The sequence below is a fragment of the Pantherophis guttatus genome, chromosome 2 (assembly GCF_059756535.1).
Source record: "Pantherophis guttatus breed Tessera chromosome 2, ASM5975653v1, whole genome shotgun sequence".
Lineage (NCBI taxonomy): Eukaryota > Metazoa > Chordata > Lepidosauria > Squamata > Colubridae > Pantherophis > Pantherophis guttatus.
In genome coordinates, this window is record NC_142064.1 from 48,842,931 (window position 1) to 48,864,736 (window position 21,806).

The 21,806-nt window shown below is 34.1% G+C and overlaps 1 protein-coding gene across 2 annotated transcripts in view; it reads right to left on the reverse strand.

Annotated features, from left to right (window-relative positions):
• The window catches only part of EFNA5 (ephrin A5), a 201,407-nt gene that overhangs the window by 37,915 nt on the left and 141,686 nt on the right, over positions 1-21,806 (reverse strand). For both annotated transcript variants that reach the window (XM_034432717.3, XM_034432716.3), the window contains exon 2: positions 6,138-6,430. In XM_034432717.3, coding sequence (XP_034288608.1) covers positions 6,138-6,430 — 293 coding nt within the window. The remainder of the gene's footprint in view (positions 1-6,137; positions 6,431-21,806) is intronic.

A 21,806-nucleotide genomic window follows, 5' to 3' on the forward strand; every position in this document is an offset into this window, starting at 1 on the left:
TTTCTCCCAATAGACCTATATATGAACAGTATGATAAACAATTTTTGTCAGATCAAGATGATAAAACACGGTGAGCCATCATTTGATGGCTCAGGGCTATAATTAACAGGTTTTGTGTGTTGTTGAATGAATTGCTGGAACAAGATATTGGATAGGACTAGTATTTGTGGACAGACAGTTTCTAGACTGGGGATAGATTTGTGACATCGTTTTGTTTTTTAAATACATTAAGCCTTGGTTAACTTCTTCTATAATTTCCTGCCTGAAAATGGCAAGACACTATACCTTTTCTGTTTTTTAACAGTGACTGGAGTCTCAAGGGGGAGTATTAAAAAGTTAATTTATTCATTCTTGTTCTATAAAATATCCCAAAGAGGCCACCTATCAGAAATGATGAAGCATTGTGAAATGTTTCAACATTTAAATGATGGTACAAATGGGAAGATTTCTGAAGAAAATTGTACTTTTTACAGCACTGAGATATAAGAGAAGAACATACAAATGTTAGAATATGTATAAGATGACAGTGGAATAAACAAGATTGCCAGAAAATTCTGAATAGGGCATTTATGTGATGTGGTTTCTGGAAGTTCTGAATAACCACTATTTTCTATGCGTCTATAGGAGTACTCATCGGGCACTTTCCATAACTGAAGAAGATGGACTGTAATAGTACATGAAATAAAATAAGCTTTTGTTTTTCTGTAAGTCTTCAATTTAAATTAAAAAATTAGATCTTCAAATATTTAACTTCACTAAATTCAGATTTACAATTGAAAGTAATAAACAGTCTTAATTTTGCACTTAAAAGAACTAATGGACTTTGTTAAAAAGCATAAAAAATTTGATCCTTTCAATCACTTTCTAACAATCACCCTGATGGAACGAATACGAATACGAATACTAATACGAATTTCAGAAAACTATTTGAGGACACAATTTTTTAAAGTAATGTTATTTCTTTTAATAACTTTTAAGCAAAACATAATTGTAAGCATTGCAGAATATTTTTAACATTTATGTTAATAATAACAACTTATTGTTTATAAATATGGTGGATTTTATATTTCATGATAAGCCAACTATTAAAGGATAAGATCATACTGAAATTCTTCACCACTTTTCAATGTAATACTTTTAATAGAATGGTTTGTATATTTATTGAGCTTTTCCCGTTTCTAAAAGGTAGTTAAAAAGAGGGCACGTATACATCTGTAATGCAGGGTTATTTAATGCAAAGTTTAAAATGGGAAACATTAAGCATAGACTTAAAATTAAATATATTAGATGAGTTCTCTGGCTTGTCAGACAGAATATTAAACAACTATTGTTAACATTCACATTAAGAAAATACTTAATGTGTAGCTTGTTACAAAGAAATATAGACTTGCATAATGAATATAGACACAGAGTTTTTCAAAGTCCACTGAGTTGTTGGCATAAGCAAGGTAAGTACTACGTGAATTAGATTAAAGTGTTTCATAGTCATCTCCACTTTTCAGATTCATTTCATATTTATTCACAGGATATGAACCAAAGTTTAATTTTGACATGTCTTCATGTGAAACTCAAGAACTTAGCACTTAAACAATTCAACTGTTACCATTTCAATTTATTTTCATTACTAGTTGGCATGTAGTATGAGTGTATAAATGAGAATGAATGCACACATGCTCATAGTGCTTTTCCTCTGAGGCCTGGCTGACATACTATCAGTTTGAGTAGATATCAGGTTTTGACATTCCATAAAGATTAATTTCGTTATTATTCATTTCTAAGATATCTAAATTTGAACAAATGATAATAACCCAATAGGTAAACATGAACTATATGCAGCTACAATATTTACATAAGTCACTTAGGCTCTGATGAATTAGAGAAATAAATAAATAAACTGTATCTGCCAAGCTGAAATTTAGTGAGTTTTTTTTTTTTACTTCATATTGGAAAGATAGATGAAGTGGAGTCTTTGTTAACACATGGCAAAAAAATTGATCATTTGGCAGGATGGATTTGATTTAAATCAATACGATTTAAATCACTAGTAAAAAAGGCTTGATTTAAATCAACTCAATTTAAATCATAATTTTTAAAGAGCAACTGTCATCTCTGTCCCGTAGCAGCTCCTCTTTTGACCCGCTGTTGACTTACCAACAGTCCCAATATTGTAGAATATACAGCTTCATGCTATATAACTAAGTTCCATTTCATGCTGAATAAATTAAATTATTAATGTATCTTAAATAGAAAACTATCTTTAGATAGATTTTTACTCCAAAAGCATTTTATTAAAATAAATTTGATAAAAATAAAAAAAACGATTTAAATTAAAAAAAACGATTTAAATTTTAAAAATTTGATTTCTTTTAATTTTTTTTTTTTAAAAATCATTGATTTTTATCCACGCTGTCATTTGGTATAAATCATTTCTGTATTCAGCTACAAGACTGCTACTCTAGAATATGTTTCTTCCATGTGCTCAGGATGGTCTAGGACAGTGATGGCTAACCTTTTTGGCTGAAACTGGAGCATGCGCATGCGCGCCAAAGCTCCAGAACCTGGAAGAGAGCAGCTGGCTGGTGCACATGTGCAAAGCTGCTCTCCCGGGGTCTGTTGTGCACATGTGCGCCGGAACCCAGAACAGCAGCTGACAGCCGCACATGGACGCGACGGAACCCAGAAGAGCAGCTGGTGATGGCATGCGTGCCCACAGAGAAGGCTCTGCGTGCCACCTCTGGCACATGTGCCATAGGTTCATCATCACGGGTCTAGGAGAAAGAAGGGATATTGACATGCAAAACAATGGCTTCAAATCTTGTGGGAAAATGCTGTGACGGGCAATTTTTTATTGATTCATTGGATTACAATTTATATTAATAGAATAATTCAACACTGCCTTTGACTGGCGTACAGATTTTAAAAGAGATAAACATTTAAAACAAAACAATAAGTAACATAAGGGTAAACGTAATGCAAGAAATTCTAACCAAAAAAGAAACTTTACACCAGAAAGGTACATCCTAATCCATCCAGAGCTTGAGGGAAAAAAGAGATTTGCAGAGATCATTTACAGGCTTCTGTGGTCAGAAAGGTCTGAACCTTTGAACTATAGTCTGAACATATGAGAACATGCTCTGAATATATTAGTCTGAACTATATGCTATTCCAAGGGGCAGATGCACGTCTTATTTTCCCTCAGATGGTATTGTTTAATTGATGGGACACAAAACACACCAACTCAAATTCTTATGCGGAAGGCAGAAACAACCAGTACCTATTTCCACCTATCAACACTGACCAAAACCAGCCACAGTTTCCTTTTTTCCCCTAGGATCAATTCCAGTATTTGCTGTGGAGGATGAGAGGTGTAGCCCTACAGCTTGCTTTGCAGAATGTCTATTTTCTCCCCGGTTTTGTTTAACATGTTAATGAAACTACTGAATGAAGGCTTTTGTTAGCCTGGGGTGAAGTATCAACGTAATTAGCTGATGAAACTCATTTGTATATTTATACCCTGAGTCAACCAGGTGATACTGTCAAGGTGCTTCCCGGTATCTGGAAGCTGTGGGGGGCTTGTATAGGGAGGCAAACACATGTACTCAATCATAGGAAAAGCCAGTAGCTCAAGGTTTGACCACTCTAAATGTATTTTCTAATGTTGGTTCTGGAAGGACACTGTATTCTGCCACTCAGAAGTTGTGTGCAATTGGGAGGGTGGGCTCTTGGAGTCTCTACTCAAAGAATGGTGACAGCTATAGCCTTAAAGGGCCTTTGTATAATTCCAACTTGTGTGCCAACAATGTCTCTTCCTTGATCAAAAGGACCTGCCTTAATAATTCCTTGGTTGGACTAATGCTGACTTTTAACATCATATGGAAGCTGTATTTGAGCCAACATTCAGTGGTGCAGATAGTCATGGCTTTACCATAGCATCTCACATATTGTTTTTATGAATGATACTGGCTTCCAAAAGATTTCCAAGTGCAATTCAAGGTATTTGTTGTCATTAATAAAGTCCTACATGGCGTATGACATTTATTTAATTAATAAATAGGGCCCAATGACTCTGGGTGATATATAATACAGCAACAATTTCACAATCGAAACACAACACCCAAAATTAAAGCAATAGTCCCCATTTATTTTAAAAAAATCTTTAACAGAGCACACCAACTTCTGATCCAAAGTCTTGGGGGAACAGCCAGGTTCCTATCCACATGCCCTCATAAAATAGGCATGGTCCAGGTCCTTTCTTTGAAAACACCTCTTCTATTGCAATGTCTGAGACTCTTAGACTAATCCCATTCCCTCATATTGCATGGCCCCGACTGAATTAGCCTTCAAAAACATTTTAAAAACTGGGCTTTTTCGGCAGATACTAGGTCTGGATGATAGATGAACCTCTTTTCTAAGAGGGAGTGTAAAACTGGTGAGCTGTAGATTTTTGATGAGACAGCTGATGAACTTCTTTCTTACTAACATTATACGGCTTTAATTTGCCATGTTGTTTTTGGATGTTTTATACAATACCTGGAATCACAATGACGTAATCTGGGTGGATGTATAAATATTCTACAGAATTAAATACAAACCACTCTATCATTTGTTTCAACAAAGGGCATCCACAAGTACAATCAAATGTCTCCACACTATATTCCACCTCAAAACCTGACTCAAATAGGATCAGATAATCTGCTTCTTCCAGAGCTTCCTGGAATTGTAGTCCTTGTCAGCAACTTCATCCCAAAAGAGAAGATTGGAGACTAATGAAAATTTTCCAAAATCACTGGACACTCTCTTTTAAGGATGATTTTATCACTGCCTGACTCCAACTACACATCAACTCCTATACATCTTAACTAACAGATTTAATTAAACAAGTGGACTGACTAACAGTCAGTAGACTCTGTCTGCTTCCTCAAAAGTCACAAAATCAACCACCTTCTAGGAAATAGGACCAACCAGACAAAATTTAACTTAGAGTGGATCCAAACAGCTATATGTGCCAGATACCCAGCATATTCCTCACATAGACCTGTAATATTCTTGTGACTAATGAGCAGGGAATGGGTCATTTAGAATGGGGCCTCTAGCAGGCTATCTAATGATGCAGTAAGACAGAAAAATAACATTATTTTCTAGTGTGCATTATTTATTATTTATTTATTTTTTAAAATTTATTAGCCGCCTATCTTACCACACAGTAATTTATTAATGCATGTGTGTAGATTCTTTCTTGGCAATTTACATGGAAATTTGCTCCAATTATATTTTGTATCTTCTTTACACTCAAGAATAGCTACAATGAGTTAAAAGACACTTCAGCTTTAAGAAGACTGCTATTGTATTCAATACTGCAGGTATGCAGCATTGGTGGAGATACCATGTGCAAATAAGATAAGTTTCAGTGATATTATTTTAGTGGCACCAAGGGTATTTCAGTATAAAATCTGAAAAACAAAAGAATCATATAAATCTGAAATGATTCTTTCATTATTTTTTGCCAGTGTGGTTTCTGTCATTTTAAATGAGTTACAGTATGAGGTATTCCATACTGTCTATTTCTATACCATCTGTCTGTGTCCGTAGTGTCTTATTTCCATACTGTCACACTATTTCCATACTAAGAACTAATTTAAATGAAAATGAATTTAATAACTATTAAATGAAACCATAATAATGCTCAAATAAAGGTTTGTTTATATAATGGACTATACTGTTTTATCCTACTCTATTCTGAAAGTACAAAATAGAACCAAAAAAATCTTTGAAGGAGAATAATATCAAAAGTTCTTCCCTTGAGGCTATTTTCAGTTCACTTTTTTCTGTTTTCACAGTGTTTTAAAAGTGTCTAGTTTTACTAAAACCAAAAAAGTCCACTGCATGTGATTCCCACAGATGAAAAACCATGCTATAATAATTCTGTTCTAGCAATTCAGGGGCAGAGTGAAAAGGTAATAACTCAAGTGCTCATTTATTTCCTATACAACTAGATATGTATATTTCCCAAATCCATGGTAATTTACAGAATCTAATTAGGCGCTTCTTCAGAACATAAAAATGTATCCGCTGCAAAGGGACAAAATCACCACGGTATCCTGATTCTATAGAGCAATGATAAATCTCCGTATACTCACAGATGTAGAAATATTCCCGGCCTGGCCTGAATTCAAATCCTAATGAGAAGGGAGTGAAGAGTTGGAATTTTTCTGAGAACTTCAATGGTCCATTGGGAGAATGAGGCCGGTTGCACTCCCACCTCTTGAATCCTTTGGAGGTATGATCACAGGAGCTGTAGCCATCAAAGTTCACCATGTAAAGTATATACCGTTCAGTCTTATCTTCTGGCACCGAATCCTCATAATGAGGACAGAATACATCCAAATAGTCATTGATGCAGACATCAATATGATAATCCCCTCGCTGGAATCTAAAAATAAAATCAAGACAAAACCAACTCAGGTATTTTTTCTAAAAAAATATTTTACACCAAATGAAACATTTTTTCCTTCAGAGATAATGTAAGTAATAATTTGATCAGTTGTTTTGAATTAACTGCCTTTTAAAGAAAGGGCTTCACCCAGTCAGATCCTTCACCCTCATGCAATTGCTTTTACATCTGTACAATAGTTTATTTCCCCAATCAAGTTTACTTCAGAAGTGAATCTTTGGTTCTATAAGGTTTTTTTAAAAAATTAAACATGGATTAGTTTGGAATATATGTAAAGCAGGGGTGAAATCCAGCAGGTTCTGGAGAACCGATAGCGGAAATTTTGAGTAGTTCAGAGAACCGGCAAATACCATCTCTGGCTGGCCCCAGAGTGGGTAGGAATGGAGATTTTGCAGTATCCTTCCCCTGGAGAGGAGTGGGAATGGAGATTTTGCAGTATCCTTCCCCTGCCATGCCCACCAAGCCACGCCCACAGAACCGGTAGTAAAAAAATTTGAATTTCACCACTGATGTAAAGTACAGTATAAATACCTGCTTGCCAACAAATTGGGATGTATTTTTTTGTATCACAACCAAAGCTAATTGCAAGAACATGCATTTCCTACAACACTCACTCATCTTGACTTTTTCCTTACAGCTGGCAAGAGTTAAGATCCAAGAAAGCTCTAGTATGCCTTTGAAATATTTTTGAAAAAGCAATATAATTCCATTGCCAAGTACAGAGAAGAGATACTGCTGTTCAGATAAAAGAATTCCAGGCTATGAATTATCAGCACTCACCTGACAGTTTGGAATGAGAGCCAGATGAGAAAGGCAGTACAAGGCACTTTTACCAGTGCACTTTTCTTATCAGCAGCAGTATTAGTTGCAACAATTGTAGGGGCTGTTTTTGCTGTCATTATAATAGTGCTGGGTAAAGCTAAAACAATTCATTTCCAACTCTTAGTGATATGGTATACTACAGGTTGTATCTGTAAATGGACTAAGAATTTTTTTAACATACAAATTGCACTTGAATCTAACTTGGTAATATGGTATTTACTTGCATATAAACTTGGAGAGTGTTTCAAAATTGAGGTGACATTCTTGGAGTATTAATCAAATTTATCAAGCACATCTACAAACCAGATAAGACACACTAGAATACACTAATCAAATGTAAACACAATTAGCCAACAGATTTATTTATTGGTTTGATTTATATGCCGCCCTTCTCCGGAGACTCAGGGTGGCTTACAATGTGTTAAGCAGTAGCCTTCATACTTTTGTATATACCTGCTTAGTAGGGCTTTCGCCCCCCCCCAAAGCGATGTTCTTTTTTATACAAAGTCAGCTTATTGCCCACACAAACTGGGTTCTCATTTTACCTACCTCGGAAGGATGGAAGGCTGAGTCAACCTTGAGCCTGGTGAGATTTGAACTTGCAGTAATTGCAGGCAGCTGGTGCTATTTAACAGCACTTAGTCTGCTGTGCCACCAAGGCTCATTATGATTATGATTGTGCCACACAGTCCATATTTTACCGAAAACACAAAAGCTATTTTGTTTTCTATAATGATGAATATATAAAAGGCATAGTATGATATTCTAGTTTTCTGAAAGGCAGACTATTTGAATGTCATATATTGCACACACCATGGATGGCATATAAATACAGAAAATATAGATATAACTTATTTATTTATTTATTTATTTCAGACACAATCCTTCCTGCTCCCTATTTACTGGTCATCACTACCATATCATTATCTGTGGCTTCTATTCCTTGGCAGCCGGCTATCCATCAAGTGCACAGAGAGTAATAAAGACACTGTGACATATTTAACTATAATGATCCTTGTCACCCGAGGCACATATTTTAAGCACCTAATGGATCTGAAATCTGCCAACTGGATCCTTCTATTTAATTTGAGAAGAAAAGCAATAATAATACTGCCTTCTCCAAGGATATATGCAGAGAAACCTATTCGACCTTTATCATTATTTTACTTTTGAAAAACAGGTTTTTAACAAAATTTGGATGAAGTACAGAAATAAAGTTCTAATTCTGCCATGGTACGCTACTATATGAATTTACTTTGCCTTGAATATTAATGTAAATTAAACATCGAGTTTTTCACCACTGTAACTCCCAATATCACTTCGCTCTTTCTTTCTCAAAAAAAAAAAGAGAGGGGGAGTAGCGAGATCATCTTTCTGCTCTAGTTTATGGAGTGTATAAAACTAAACTAAACTATTTGGAAAAGATTGTTTCTAAAAGATTGTGTTTATACAAAAAAGGAAAGTTTAATTAATTTCCTATTAATTCTCTGTCTCAAATATTGTCATTCGTTTTTGTGAGTCCTCAACTTATGACTATAATTGGGATCACAGCTTCCATTACTAAGTGATTGAGTTGTTAATGAGCCATCACGTGACTCCCCCTGATTTTAAAAACTTTTTGGCATGGACATTAAGTGAATCCAGCCTCCTGTATTGACTTTGCTTATTGGAAGGAGCCTCAGGTTACAAATTGCAATTACACTACCCTGGCACACTGCAACCATTTCAAATATGCATGAGTTCCTAAGCACCTAAATTGCAGCAGATTGTCTGTGTGAAGACCAGTATAAGTCACTTTTTGTAGGGCTGTTGTAACTTTGAATAGTCACTAAATGAATGGTTGTAAGTTAAGGACTACAGGTAACCCTTACCCTTACAGGTAACCCTTACAACATTTAGTGACAATTTGAAGTTATAGCACTGAAAAAAGTGACTTATGGCTATTTTTCACACTTACAACCATTGCAGCATCCTCATGGTCACATGATCAAAATTTGGATGCTTGGCAACTGGTTCATATTTATGACAGTTGCAGTGTCAAAGTCATGTGATCGCTCAATTGTGGTCATAAGTTAAGGACTACCTGTACCTGTATGCTGTTGTGTTCCCAGTGGTTCTATTTTACAAATTAGACAAAATAGCCCCTTTTTGGGGGGAAGGATATAGTAAATGATTAACTCTTATTCTCTGCCCTCATCTCATCTGGGGACACTCACAAAAAGATAAACAGGTGTTTTTTGAATGTAAAATTTCCATCTTGACAGTAAGGTCTCATACCACAACTGTTTTGATCTTTTAGCGACAGACCTCATCATAGTACTCCAATAACCTCTATAAAAATGTTGCATGAAATAAATTGCTTTGATTAACATTCTACTTATTACATTTATTCTCTGCTTCATATGACAAAGCATCTCAGACTAGTTTACAATAAAAATAGCTAAAAAAAAAAATAACGCCATAGTAAATAATAGTCAGCAAAAAGTAAACCATATTCATTAAAAAGTAATGGTTGAAAAAATATTTAACGATCATACTAGGAATGCCCAGAATAAAAAAAAAAAAATACATTTTCAGTGGGTTTCTTAAAGGTAGGTTCTCCTGAATTTCAGGGGGGGGTAGCATTTATGAGCACAAGTCCCACCATATAAAAAACAGGCCGCAAGCATCTGCCAGATGGGAGAAGGCAATTCTTGGCACATGTGATAGTATCTGTCCTCATTCCCCCTTCCCCTTTCACCACTTGCTTATTTCTGTCACTGACCACAATTATAACAGCAAAATAGCAGTTCTAGCAATTCTTCTTAACCCAACTTGCTTAGCATTTTGTACATCATAACCAAAAACCAGGACCTTTCTGATAACGAAATAGAAACCAAAATAGTTCAGCAATCCAGCTGCGTTCCGCACTAGCTGAACTTGGACCAAATGCTAATGTGGTCCTACACAGAATGTATTAGTAGCTAGGTTGCTCCTCTATTCCTAACGATATAACAAAATGAAGGTTGGTACTCCTAGGTATGAAAGTCATGGTCCAGTAACTGTGATGACATTATCCCCTCCCCCAAATAAGGTATCTGTTCTTTCTAAGAGCCCATCACGTAAAAATCTCAATGATTGAATCCATGAACTCTCATCACCACCTCTCCAGATTACCCTATCAGGAGTCAGTATCACTTCATTAATTTTCAAAACCCCATTGCTGCATCCAGATACTGGTTCAGGATTCTCACATGCTAGTGACACCAATTTTCAAACCGTAACACTGGATAGAAGAATGCCGTATGGCAGGCATAGGTATACCTGCTATAATTTTCTACCATAAAAATGTGAACTGCTTTGCAGACATGTGTAAACTAAATTACTAATGAACTTGAAAACACTGCTAAAGAACTATACAAGTAAATTAAAAATGAAACAAAACAATTTGCACTGCCTCTTCTAAACTAATGTGTATGCAAAATCGGTATTATGTGTCTTTTTTCATGACTGTACAGTACTTCTGAGGTAAAGGCAAATCAGGACTTGACTCTAATTATATTCGTTGTATATTGAAGAGGGAATTTACTTAACTATTCAGAATGTTGTAACATTTTGTGTGCATTAATCCCTTTCATATTATTCTGTTTTTTAAAAAAAAAAAGAAACACCATAAAATTGGGGCATTAAAAAGGTATAACAAGACAATAACTGTCCATTATCACATAGTTGAGGGGGGGGGAGACAATAGCTTCTGCTTGGGGTTTTTTCCATGCAAATCAAATATATCTGAGTCATGTTTTGCATTTTAAAATGCAAGGCTTAGAACTTCTAATTGAACAGAACACACCCTATTTTCTGTTTCATACATTTTCTCCTTTTGCAGATAATTTGCATTATGAACAAGCACCTACTTTAACACATTGGTACATATTCAAACCGCTGCAATGATCTGATGCTCACTATCAGTGAGAACAAAATTGGGGGGGGAGGGGTGAGACAGCCAAAGATAGATTTGAAAGTTCCCTGGATACACAACAAACAGTGTTTTAGATCCAGCTATACCAACTTATTTAGGATGACAGAAGATTTAATAACTAAAGTGCAATACTGCAGATGTAAAACAACTGTTTTTTTTATTTATTAGACATATACACACAGGTGCATGTAAAACAGTGGAATCCAGAGTAGAGTAGAAACTTATTGCAACAGCAGCTTTGCATGATATCCTGCCATCATTTGTAATGTGACCAAATTGTTAAAAAAGTAAAATATTATTATTAGTAAATTTCAGATTTCTTAGAACCACTAATATTGTGATGCAAAAATCTGGATGATCACTAGAGAGCAGCAAAAGATTCATTAGTATATATTTTATTACCTTCTAGTGTTTGTTTGTGTTTTTCTAGCCTAGAATTAAATAGCTCTTACTTTAATTTATAAATCAACATTTAACCACTTATTATACTTCTCATAAATAATTTCTAGTGATATAGCATAATACTTGCAGACTTCATGAATTCAAAATCAGAAACCAACATGTGCACTAAAATATTATTCAAACTGAACTCTGGACTTAAATTCATAATTCTTCTGAATCAGTAATAAATTTGCATTAATTAGATTCCCCCCTCAATATTCTTTCTTATGTAACTACTTACTAGATACATTGAAATATAAAAGTATTTACAGTCATTGCAAAAATAGTGCTTGTCTCCATGTTTAAAAGTGAAATTATGCTAAATCATTATTCAGAAATAGCTATTAATTGCTTTATGCTTTTTTCAAATTTGTATGCGCCTTTCCTCAAATTTGTGTTTGAAAACAGTTTAGTTGTTCAAATTTACAGAACACTGTAATACATAACCTGGTAAACTATTAATTTCAACTTATTTTCACAACAGGACACTTCTAGATGCACATAATCATATAGAAGAAAACTATTGTACAATAGTTTAGTTTTATTTTAAGGATCTTGCAGGCTAAAGCAAGATAGGAAGAGCCTGGATCTTTAGATTTTCTTCTTTAATTTTAACAATATGCAGAAAAATACTTCTGCAAGTAAAGTAAAATGGCACACTGTGAACATAATAATGATATAACGATCATGCTCAAACGTGGAAAGCAATGTCTAAGACAGAAGAAAATGTCTTCCTTTTGTCATTAAATCCTCGGTATTCAATTACTATTTATCTGGGTAATTAAACTTAGGGAAAGAATGCCAGGCTAATTGCAAGATTATGATAATTACCTGTCTCTGTTATGCTGCAGCTGATCAAAATAAAATACAGTCCAGGCATAGAGATGTACCTGCTCTGTAATAGTTAGGCTCCATAAGAAGCCAAGATATTTTTTAGTTGATCATTACAAATCAGGCACTGAAGCTTATTATTGTAACTTCTCTGACTTTTTTCTGTCATTCACTCTGTCGGAACAAAACTCCCAAAGGTTATTCCTAAACTGTTGCTCTCATTGGCCAACTGCCATCACTATTATACAGCTGAGTAGAATCAGGTCCCTGCAAGAGTTGATAGAACTTGGATTTGCTGTCTCATAATAGACTAAAATAAGTGGATTACACTTGCACAGAATCTTCTGTCTTATTTTCCATTTATATCAAAAGCCATGGAATTAATATCAAACTGTTCTACAGATGGTTCATAGAACTAAATGGACAAGCCACAGCAATGGGAAAAAAACGCAGCAGTAACTTATTTCACAAATCTTCATCTTTAGATAAACTTAAAGATATATTTTCATATTACTAAAAGCTTCAAAATAAATAAAAAAAGCAAAGGCACAAAACAAACAGATATGTTAAAACATATGGCACAGTTTAGCTTAGTCTTTTCCAAATTTGACACCCTACAGATAGATTAGCAGTGCGATTGAATATTATAGTATTTCAAGATAACTACTAAAGGCTGATATGAGAATATGCTGTCTGAGCAATGGCTTTGCCCTTTCGAGACCAGTGAGATAATGAAAGCATTTTTGGAGTCCTTGGTGGTCCCTGAGCTTGGTTGTATGGCTGAGCATGTTTCACTGATACATCACCAGTGCTAGAGAATATGGGATTTGTTCCCTGTTTATATGCAGTATCTACACTGCCAATGTTGGTGGAAGTTGTTGTTTGTCCTTGGAAGTTCCTTGATTAGGGTATTTTTTTCTGCCTTATTGTTTGTTTGGTGTTAATCTCTTAAATGAAAGTTTGTTTCATAAAGGTCATTTGTGAGATGTCTAGTATACAGTTTTTAAGAAGTTCGCCAAGCAATTGGTATGAATTCAACCTCCAATTCAACCAAGGTTTCTCAATGTGTTAACAAATTATGCCACTTCTTGCCTCACATATGGCCTGGTGATTGGCACCATTTATCATGCCCTACTTTGACAAAAACCTCCAGCTATTTAAGGAATTGGTTGGAAGAAAAAAAAAGTTAAGAAACAGGAACAATTTATACATCTGAACCCAAAAAGTAGTTTAGTTTGAACAGAAAAACAAATCAGTATTTAACTGCTAATTCTAAAACGCCGAGATATATCTCAATCAAAATTGTGTAACTTAATGGACAATTTGCAGTCCAAGATGACATGTAAAATATAAACCCAAGCATAAACCTCAATATAATGGTTTTAAGAGCATATCTGCATTCTGTCACTTTTCAAAAATGTAGATCTATTTCTCAAATTATAAAGGCTTTGACTTTTATAGAGTGTTGTTTTGAATTATATCTGACACTAAGAAAAAAGAAGTAAACATACTAAAATAGAATAGTTATAAAACTACTTATGGTAGTATTTCCATAAAACACACAAACAATCAACATCATTTCCCATTTATAAATCCCAGCCTCTTTAGTACCATTTAATTCAAACACTGCAACTTCTTTATTTATTTTGATAAAACTACACTTTGGAATGTATAAGCTAAACACCCATCCGTTAGAGGAAGTACACATAAACTTCTTCCTGTGAAAATTCTTACTAAATGTTAAGAATAGCACATTGATCCAGGATGTGGAATTTCAAGAGTCCCCCAGATCATATAGAAAGAGGGCAAGAAGAGCCATATTCATGCTGTGCAACATGTCAGAGTACCAAATCCAGAGATGAGGCTCTTATCCTCAAACTCTCAAAATGACTCCACAGTTTTAATCCCTGAAGTAGGATCTTCCACCTAGCAGTATTGATTTTCCATTGCTGTAGGCATTTAACTTTGCAAGTAGGATAGAAAGAAAAGGTGGGGGCAATTGTACAAGAAAAGTTCTTACTCTGTCAAAGACATCAATTAAACTTATCAACTGAACTTTATACTGAGTCTCATAAACTGCAGGGTATCTCTTCCCAGCAGCTATTAAAGTCAGCCAGGGATTTTTAAACTGTCACCAGTTGATATAAAAGGTAACAGTCCAAATTATATCAGCTTTTTTGACCATGTAATTTACAGATATTGGGTAGACTTCTGTCAAAATACTACCTTAGCATCATCTAATTGTTAGATTTGGTCTCCAATTCACAAAAATGATTCAATTTGAAGGACAATGGCAAAACTCTGGATAATATTAAATCTGTTTCATGGTGATGTAACTGTTTCATGTTCTCTAATTTACTGCCCTTTTGTAAATTTTTAAAACAAAAGATTTCCAAATTAGTGTCTAACACATTCTAGAACATGCAGTTTTAAGGTACAATAAATGTATAAATTAAGATTGATTTTCAGATTTGCAAAACTGATATTCTATTCAAGGAATTAAAGGCAGAAGAGGCTATGCCTGAGTCTTCAGAGAGGGGCAGCATACAAATTGAATCAATAAATAAATAAATATTTGACTTGGTAATGTAGTGTGAAATAGTATTTAAAGCATTATACTAAAGTATTATATCTTTTAAGTACATGGAACATTTGTATATGACTAACATTTCCAAAAGTTAATAAAATGTATCTACTGTAATTTAAAAAAATTAATTAGATCATAGAATGCTTATATGACTTTTTTAGGTTTGCTATTTAGAGCCTAACCTAGAGAATTTAACTTGTCATCAATTATTTCTAACAGACTTATAAATGTATTCATTAGGTATTTTTAGTACAAGAAAAAATTATTTTATGAAGGTAAACTATTAAAACTTACTGATTCTACTAAAAGAAGTTAAGTTTATTAAATTAACATTATTTAATATTAACTACAATATGAAAAAGCATTTATGTATATATTGTTAAATAAAGCAGATCTGAATCATGTAAGATGTGTTAACCATGTTATCTGATTCAAAACTATAGATCAGCAGATTTGATGGAATGCAGCTAAGACTGATATTAGCTAACCATGTCCTGAGGCATTCACTGACATCCATTAATAGATATGGTGAACAAGGGCACATCTGAAGAAAGGTCTTACTTTTCACTCTCAGAAAACTGATATTCATGGTGATTGATAGATACAGACTGAAAATCACTTTGTTTTTCTGAAAGTAGCTTCTAACAATACAAATGCTATCACCCTTTTTTAATTTTTTACTTTCATTTTCTTTTAAACCATTATTGATGAATCACAATCAATTGAATTCAATGGGAAATGTGTTATGAAAATTTCTACGAACATTACATTTATTTTTCCACTACCTTATTGTTGCCGTATAATGCAACTATAGCAAGTGTGCTGCTGCAACCTGCTTAATCTTTCTGCCTGTGGAAAAACTAGAGAACAGATACAACCATTATTCGTTAGTTGTTATGTAGTGACCAGAAATTCTGGTTTCTTCCTTGCAGACCAGAACTAATAGAATATAGTTATCAAACAATCAAGTTCACAATTTTGTCCAACTGCACATGCTAAATATTGCACATAATCGCACACACTAAACACAAATCAATTAAAGGGAGTGAGAGGACATCCCTTTACAGAGGACTGCTGTATGTATACTTCTCGCAAATAAAAGGAGATGCATTAGTTCTCAAATATATTTTTGGAGAAAAATACAATAAGGAGCTCATTTTAAGAATGCCAAAGAAAAACTCTGAAAGAGAGAGAAAAAGATTTATCTACATGGGTCGGCAAACGAGGGGGAAAGCATTAAGGTTATGATGAAATTTGTATTGAGACATGATGACAAAAGCTCCGCCCTTTTTGTACTCTGGATTCTGCAGATGTTTCTTATTGCCAATAAGAAACTGAAAGACTTTTTACTGAATGAGACTTTTTAGAAAGACTTTTCACTGAAAGTCTTTTCTGCACCCCATAAAATACAATGAAAGCAATTTTAGTATTAAAGCTACCTATTCTAATAATCATCTCAAATTGTCAGCTCTTTGTATGTGATGAATAAATCCAGCTTGAACAGTTTTGGGGGAGGAAGGAAGGGAGTTCAATGTTTACAACAAAAATCCCTCCCCCCAATTATTTCCAAAGTATATTCGGTACAATAGCCATTGCATTTCTTTTTTTAAATTATGGCAACAAACATATAACATGAAGATGACAGGATGCTTTAAGAGCCACTTCTACATATATTAGACAGAGATTCACCCTGTAAATATTGCTATCTTCTAATTTCTAAGTAATTCACAATAAAAGGTAAAAATATATTTCAATCTGTTGATTAAGAACCGTTGAACAGTGTAACATGATTTAAGGTTCAGAAGGTTGCTATATGAAAGAAATATGTAGCATATTACTGAAGAGAAAGTGGAGCAGACTTTCATCCACCTAATCTTGTAAGAAACCCTAGTTTAAAAAACAAACACAAAGGAACATTTCCTGAACTAAAAATCGCTCTTAAGTATGATTTTAAAGCTTAATTTTGCAGAATGCCAAAGTCCTGAAAGGTTGGTTTTTTGTTGCCTAACACAAGCTGGGAGAATTATCCTGCATGTAAAGAAAATCTGTTTGTACTTCTTTAATTCAACTAGAACCAATAACTAAAGAAAAAAGCAAAGAATTATTTGAAAGTTAAATCTCCTTTAATTTGAAATTTATATGGAAATAATGCTTCTCTCAAAAGACTAAATGTTTTCTCCTTAAACAAACTTGGAGGTTGGAAGCAAGGACATAAAAGCAATTTTGATTTTGCAAACTGTTTTTGTTATTTTTGTATGCAGAAAAGGAAAAGCCAGATTTACTTTCCTTGTTCAGTTATGCTGATTTTTCCAGTACAATGTGTTTCATTTTCTACACAGATATTAGTTCAATCAAACTGTGAAGGAGCACAACCCTTTGCTCAAACATTTTTGTATCCACAATTTTACTGTTACATAGATAAGACGTTATTAGTAATCTGATTATCAAGTTCTGCCAACATGTGTGGGAGCCCATACTTTAACATAAATAGGAGGCACAAGCTGGAGAGGAATAGATACAAAAGTCCCTGATATGTACATGAATATGCATGCAATTTATTCACTCCCTTAGGATCAATTAACACTGCATATTGAATCTATATCATTTGGTCTCACCCAGAGTCAGGATCCCTATTATACCATGTACCCTCACAAATGAAAACTGTTGAAATAAGTCATGCATCCAAGAACATGCTTATTCTTGACATCAACTAAACAGCACAACAATGTGCAAAGTGACACAACTGAGATGTAACAGAATGTGAGATTGACTGTTGGATATCCAGCCACATATTCAATTTCAGGGCATTTCAAGAAGGGTTTGAAGTTAGATTACTTTGGGAGCAACGAAAGTAAAAATAATAATTGGAAGTCAAAACATTTTCAGACTAAACTGCCAAATATGATATTATCGGTACATATTCTTTCTATTTGGCCTCAAGGGAAAAAAGGCAATATATCATAAACCGCCTGTGAAAGGATGCTAGTGCTGACTAGAAGCTAGTGCTGAATAGTAGGAGTAAAATGTAGATATCTTATTTGTGGGTTTTGGCAACATTCTGAAGAGGACCCAATGGGAAGAATAACCTGATAAAATAATGTAGCACTACAGTCTGCATATAATTATCATTACCATGTTGCTGTATGATAACAGAGAGTGAAAAAAATGTTTCCGTAAACATGAAGGAGCATGTGTGTTTTCCTGTCTCAATTATATCCATACCTATAGTTTCTTTTGGTTTTAATAAGCTTAGATGATCCCATGTGTCCCCACCCCCCACACACTTTCATCAAGAATTGGTTCCTGGACTTAAAAGAAAATGCTGTGAATTTCTGAGACTTCTATAACTAATTCCATGCTGCAACTACTATGTAGTATAATATCTCTCTTGTCCCAAAGTGGTAGTATACGAAGGAGTAGAGGAGTACATCTTTTATCTCTGCAAGTCTCTTCAGCTGCAATTGTTAATCCCTGTTTGCTACAGTATATTTTAAACTAAATACATTAAGTACATGCTATTTGAAAAAGATACTTCAGACATATATCACACATTTCATATTATGAAATTTGTAGCAAAAGTCAGCTGCTTAAACTCATCTATTACTGTCAAGTCTAGAGCACTCTTTCTACTGGTGGCAAGTTCTTGCAACTTGAATTTTATATAAATAAGAAAACACAAAATCAACCCCTTTAGGGATAAAAAGAATATTAATGACAGCAGGTGGAGCTGAATATAGACTACAGGGACACTTGTTGGCGTGATTCAAGAGTGCTCAAGGCCATCTGATGCTAAGGGCCATATGAGAAATCAGCAGAGACCTAACCTAGCTAATTGTCTCCCCTGATTGTAGCGGCTCTGATTAGAAGAATAATCAGTTCTCAGCAGCCTGTAGGCAAAAATAGCATCCAAGGGTTCTCCCTCCCTTTTTGAGGCTACAGAATGAATTCCAGATCACATCATTACAGTTCTTTTTTCAAATGTGAATGGAATTTCTAAACAAAGCCAATAACTATTTCATAATTAACTAAAGCATTTCTTTTTCTTTATTTTTTAAAGAAATGGTAAGGGGATACTGGTCACAATTACTGTTCATAAAATGTATTTACAGCGACAGGTAGTTTATTTGGAAACTACAAGAGGTGCAATATTTTTGATATTATATTTGGAATTTTGAGAAAATGATAAAACGGTTGCCATGGAAATAAAAGCATATATATATAGCACATGAGGGCAGGACAAGAAGCAATGGGTGGAAACTAACCAAGGAGAGAAGCAACTTAGAACTAAGGAGAAATTTCCTGACAGAACAATTAATCAGTGGAGCAACTTGCCTCCAGAGGTTGGAATGCTCCAACACTGGAGGTTTTTAAGAAGAGATTGGATAACTATTTGTCTGAAGTGGTGTAGGGTTTCCTGCCTAAGCAGGGGGTTGGACTAGAAAACCTCCAAGGTCCCTTCCAACTCTGTTATTCTATTCTACTCCTTTTCCTGGGAAAATGGACATATTTTCAAGCAAAGCATTGGAATGCTGCCACCCAATCATTATTTTTTAAATAAAGTTTGTCGTGCCAGTTTTCAATCTAGATGTTTTTTTAGGAAATAAAGATGGCAACTGTAGGCTATTGCTTGCCATGGAAATGTATCAGCCGCGTTTGTTTTTAAAATAATTTCAAATACGGAAAAAAGTCAGGTAGAACAGGGAATAAGTAGAATATTAATGAATAAATTATCCATGTTGGACAGTTTGTCTTGCTTTTTAAATGATGATTTAATTTTTTTAAATAAAAACTGCAAATGAGAATTAAACCTTTGCAAAAAAATTAAATACAATTCAAATAAAAGTATTAGTCTAAATAAAATCAACAAACATAAAAAAGTAAAAAAAAAATCGCTCTTTTTTTTTCACCATGCCGACATAAAAATTACTGTAGCTCAATTTTTAAACACAAATGGAACCTTGACCATAAGAAATTATTTTTTGTGGACACACAGCATTATAATGTCAAAAGTTGTATATCTCTACAGATACAGGTATGCATTCCTTATCTGAAGCTTCTGACAATTCAACAGTGAGCCAAGTTTCTTCTTGTAGTTACAAGATAAGCAAGAGTACAAATTCTAAAAATAATTACAGGAACAGAGGAAATAGCCTTATATCCAGGTCAGATCAATACGGTATTTTATATTTTCTGTATTGGCTGGCACCAATTGTCAAGAATGTCAAAATGAGACATTTTTACTCTCCTTAGATATGCCAAAGTTTCCCCCTGGAGCTTTATGAACATGATGCAATGATATTTCTGTGCTAATATTAGCAGTCATTCTCTATATCAAAGACAGAATCTATAATCACGGTTAGAAACTGATTGAAGTCTGAAAACTCTAACTCACACCTAATCAGTTCTGAAAATGAAGGGTAAGAAAATTCATATGATAAAACAGAACAAAGCAAATGACATCTCTACAATACTCCCAAATTCCAAAGAACACTGTACAATATATCAATTTTCATAATAAACATAACCAAATAGAGTTATAATTCACATTTTAATAAAGCATTTCTTAAATAAATGTTGTTTAACTCACTGTAGCCAATTTCACTTGTTCCTTGCAAGAAAAGCTTCAAACAGAGGAAACCTATTGTGAGTCTTGCATCCTTGTTATTTTTCTATTATACTCTTTCTATTTTCTGGCTATACTATAATGACTTCATCTTTCTATTAAAGCTTTTTCCCCTACAGAAGAAAAGCACATGTATTCTTTTGAATGCAAAATAACAACAAAAATTATGGTGTCAATTTAATGAAAACACATTGTCACTTTATCCTTCAATATGAGAAACTTCATTATCGTTTATATATTATTCAAAAATATGAATCTCATCAGGCAGCAACATAAATAACTGACATCTCTGTACTAAGAATGCCCTTTACATGCATCTTGGGATACTAAATAATTTAAAGATGTTTTAAATTAAACTATCTGTAGATTAAAAAAATAGTAAGTACATTCATGACTGTTCGATGAAGTCTTGAAAATTAAAGATCAATAATAAAAGTGTTACTTCCAGAGATACCTGATTTCATCATAGAAAACATGACACAGTTATATTTGCATATTTGTTAGCATAAGAGTTTAGGTTATGGGTCCTTCACCTGTTTGCTTAGAGGTCCCACATTGGATCAAATGTTTATTGTTTTAGAATTGCAAAATGAATATTGGTTATTTTCTTATCATTGTCTGGTTAACTGGGACAGCAGCTGGGCAACAAACAATTGGAAATTATTATTATTTTCATAACATCATGAACATTAAATTCTACACATGTTCATTCCCAGCTGTTCAAAGGAAATTACTCCTGAGAAATGAATACAGGATTGCAGCCTTAATAAGACACTTTTAAAAATCACAGGAGGAAAAAAGGCAAAATGGCTTACTGGCTATTTGGTGGGATATAAACAAACAGCTTTATCTTGATATGTTCTATGTCAGGGATGTCAAACTCACATCATCATGTGATGTATCATGACTTTTTCCCCTTTGCTAAAGTGGGAGTGGGCGTGGCCAGTACGTGACTCATCTGGCCCATGGGCCCTGAGTTTGACAGCCCTGTTCTGTGCTAATATATTGTCAGAAATCAAATTAAAATGAGCATATAACACAAAGAGAAATTATCTTTTACATAGAATTTTAGAAGCTCTGCTTGTTTTAAAGA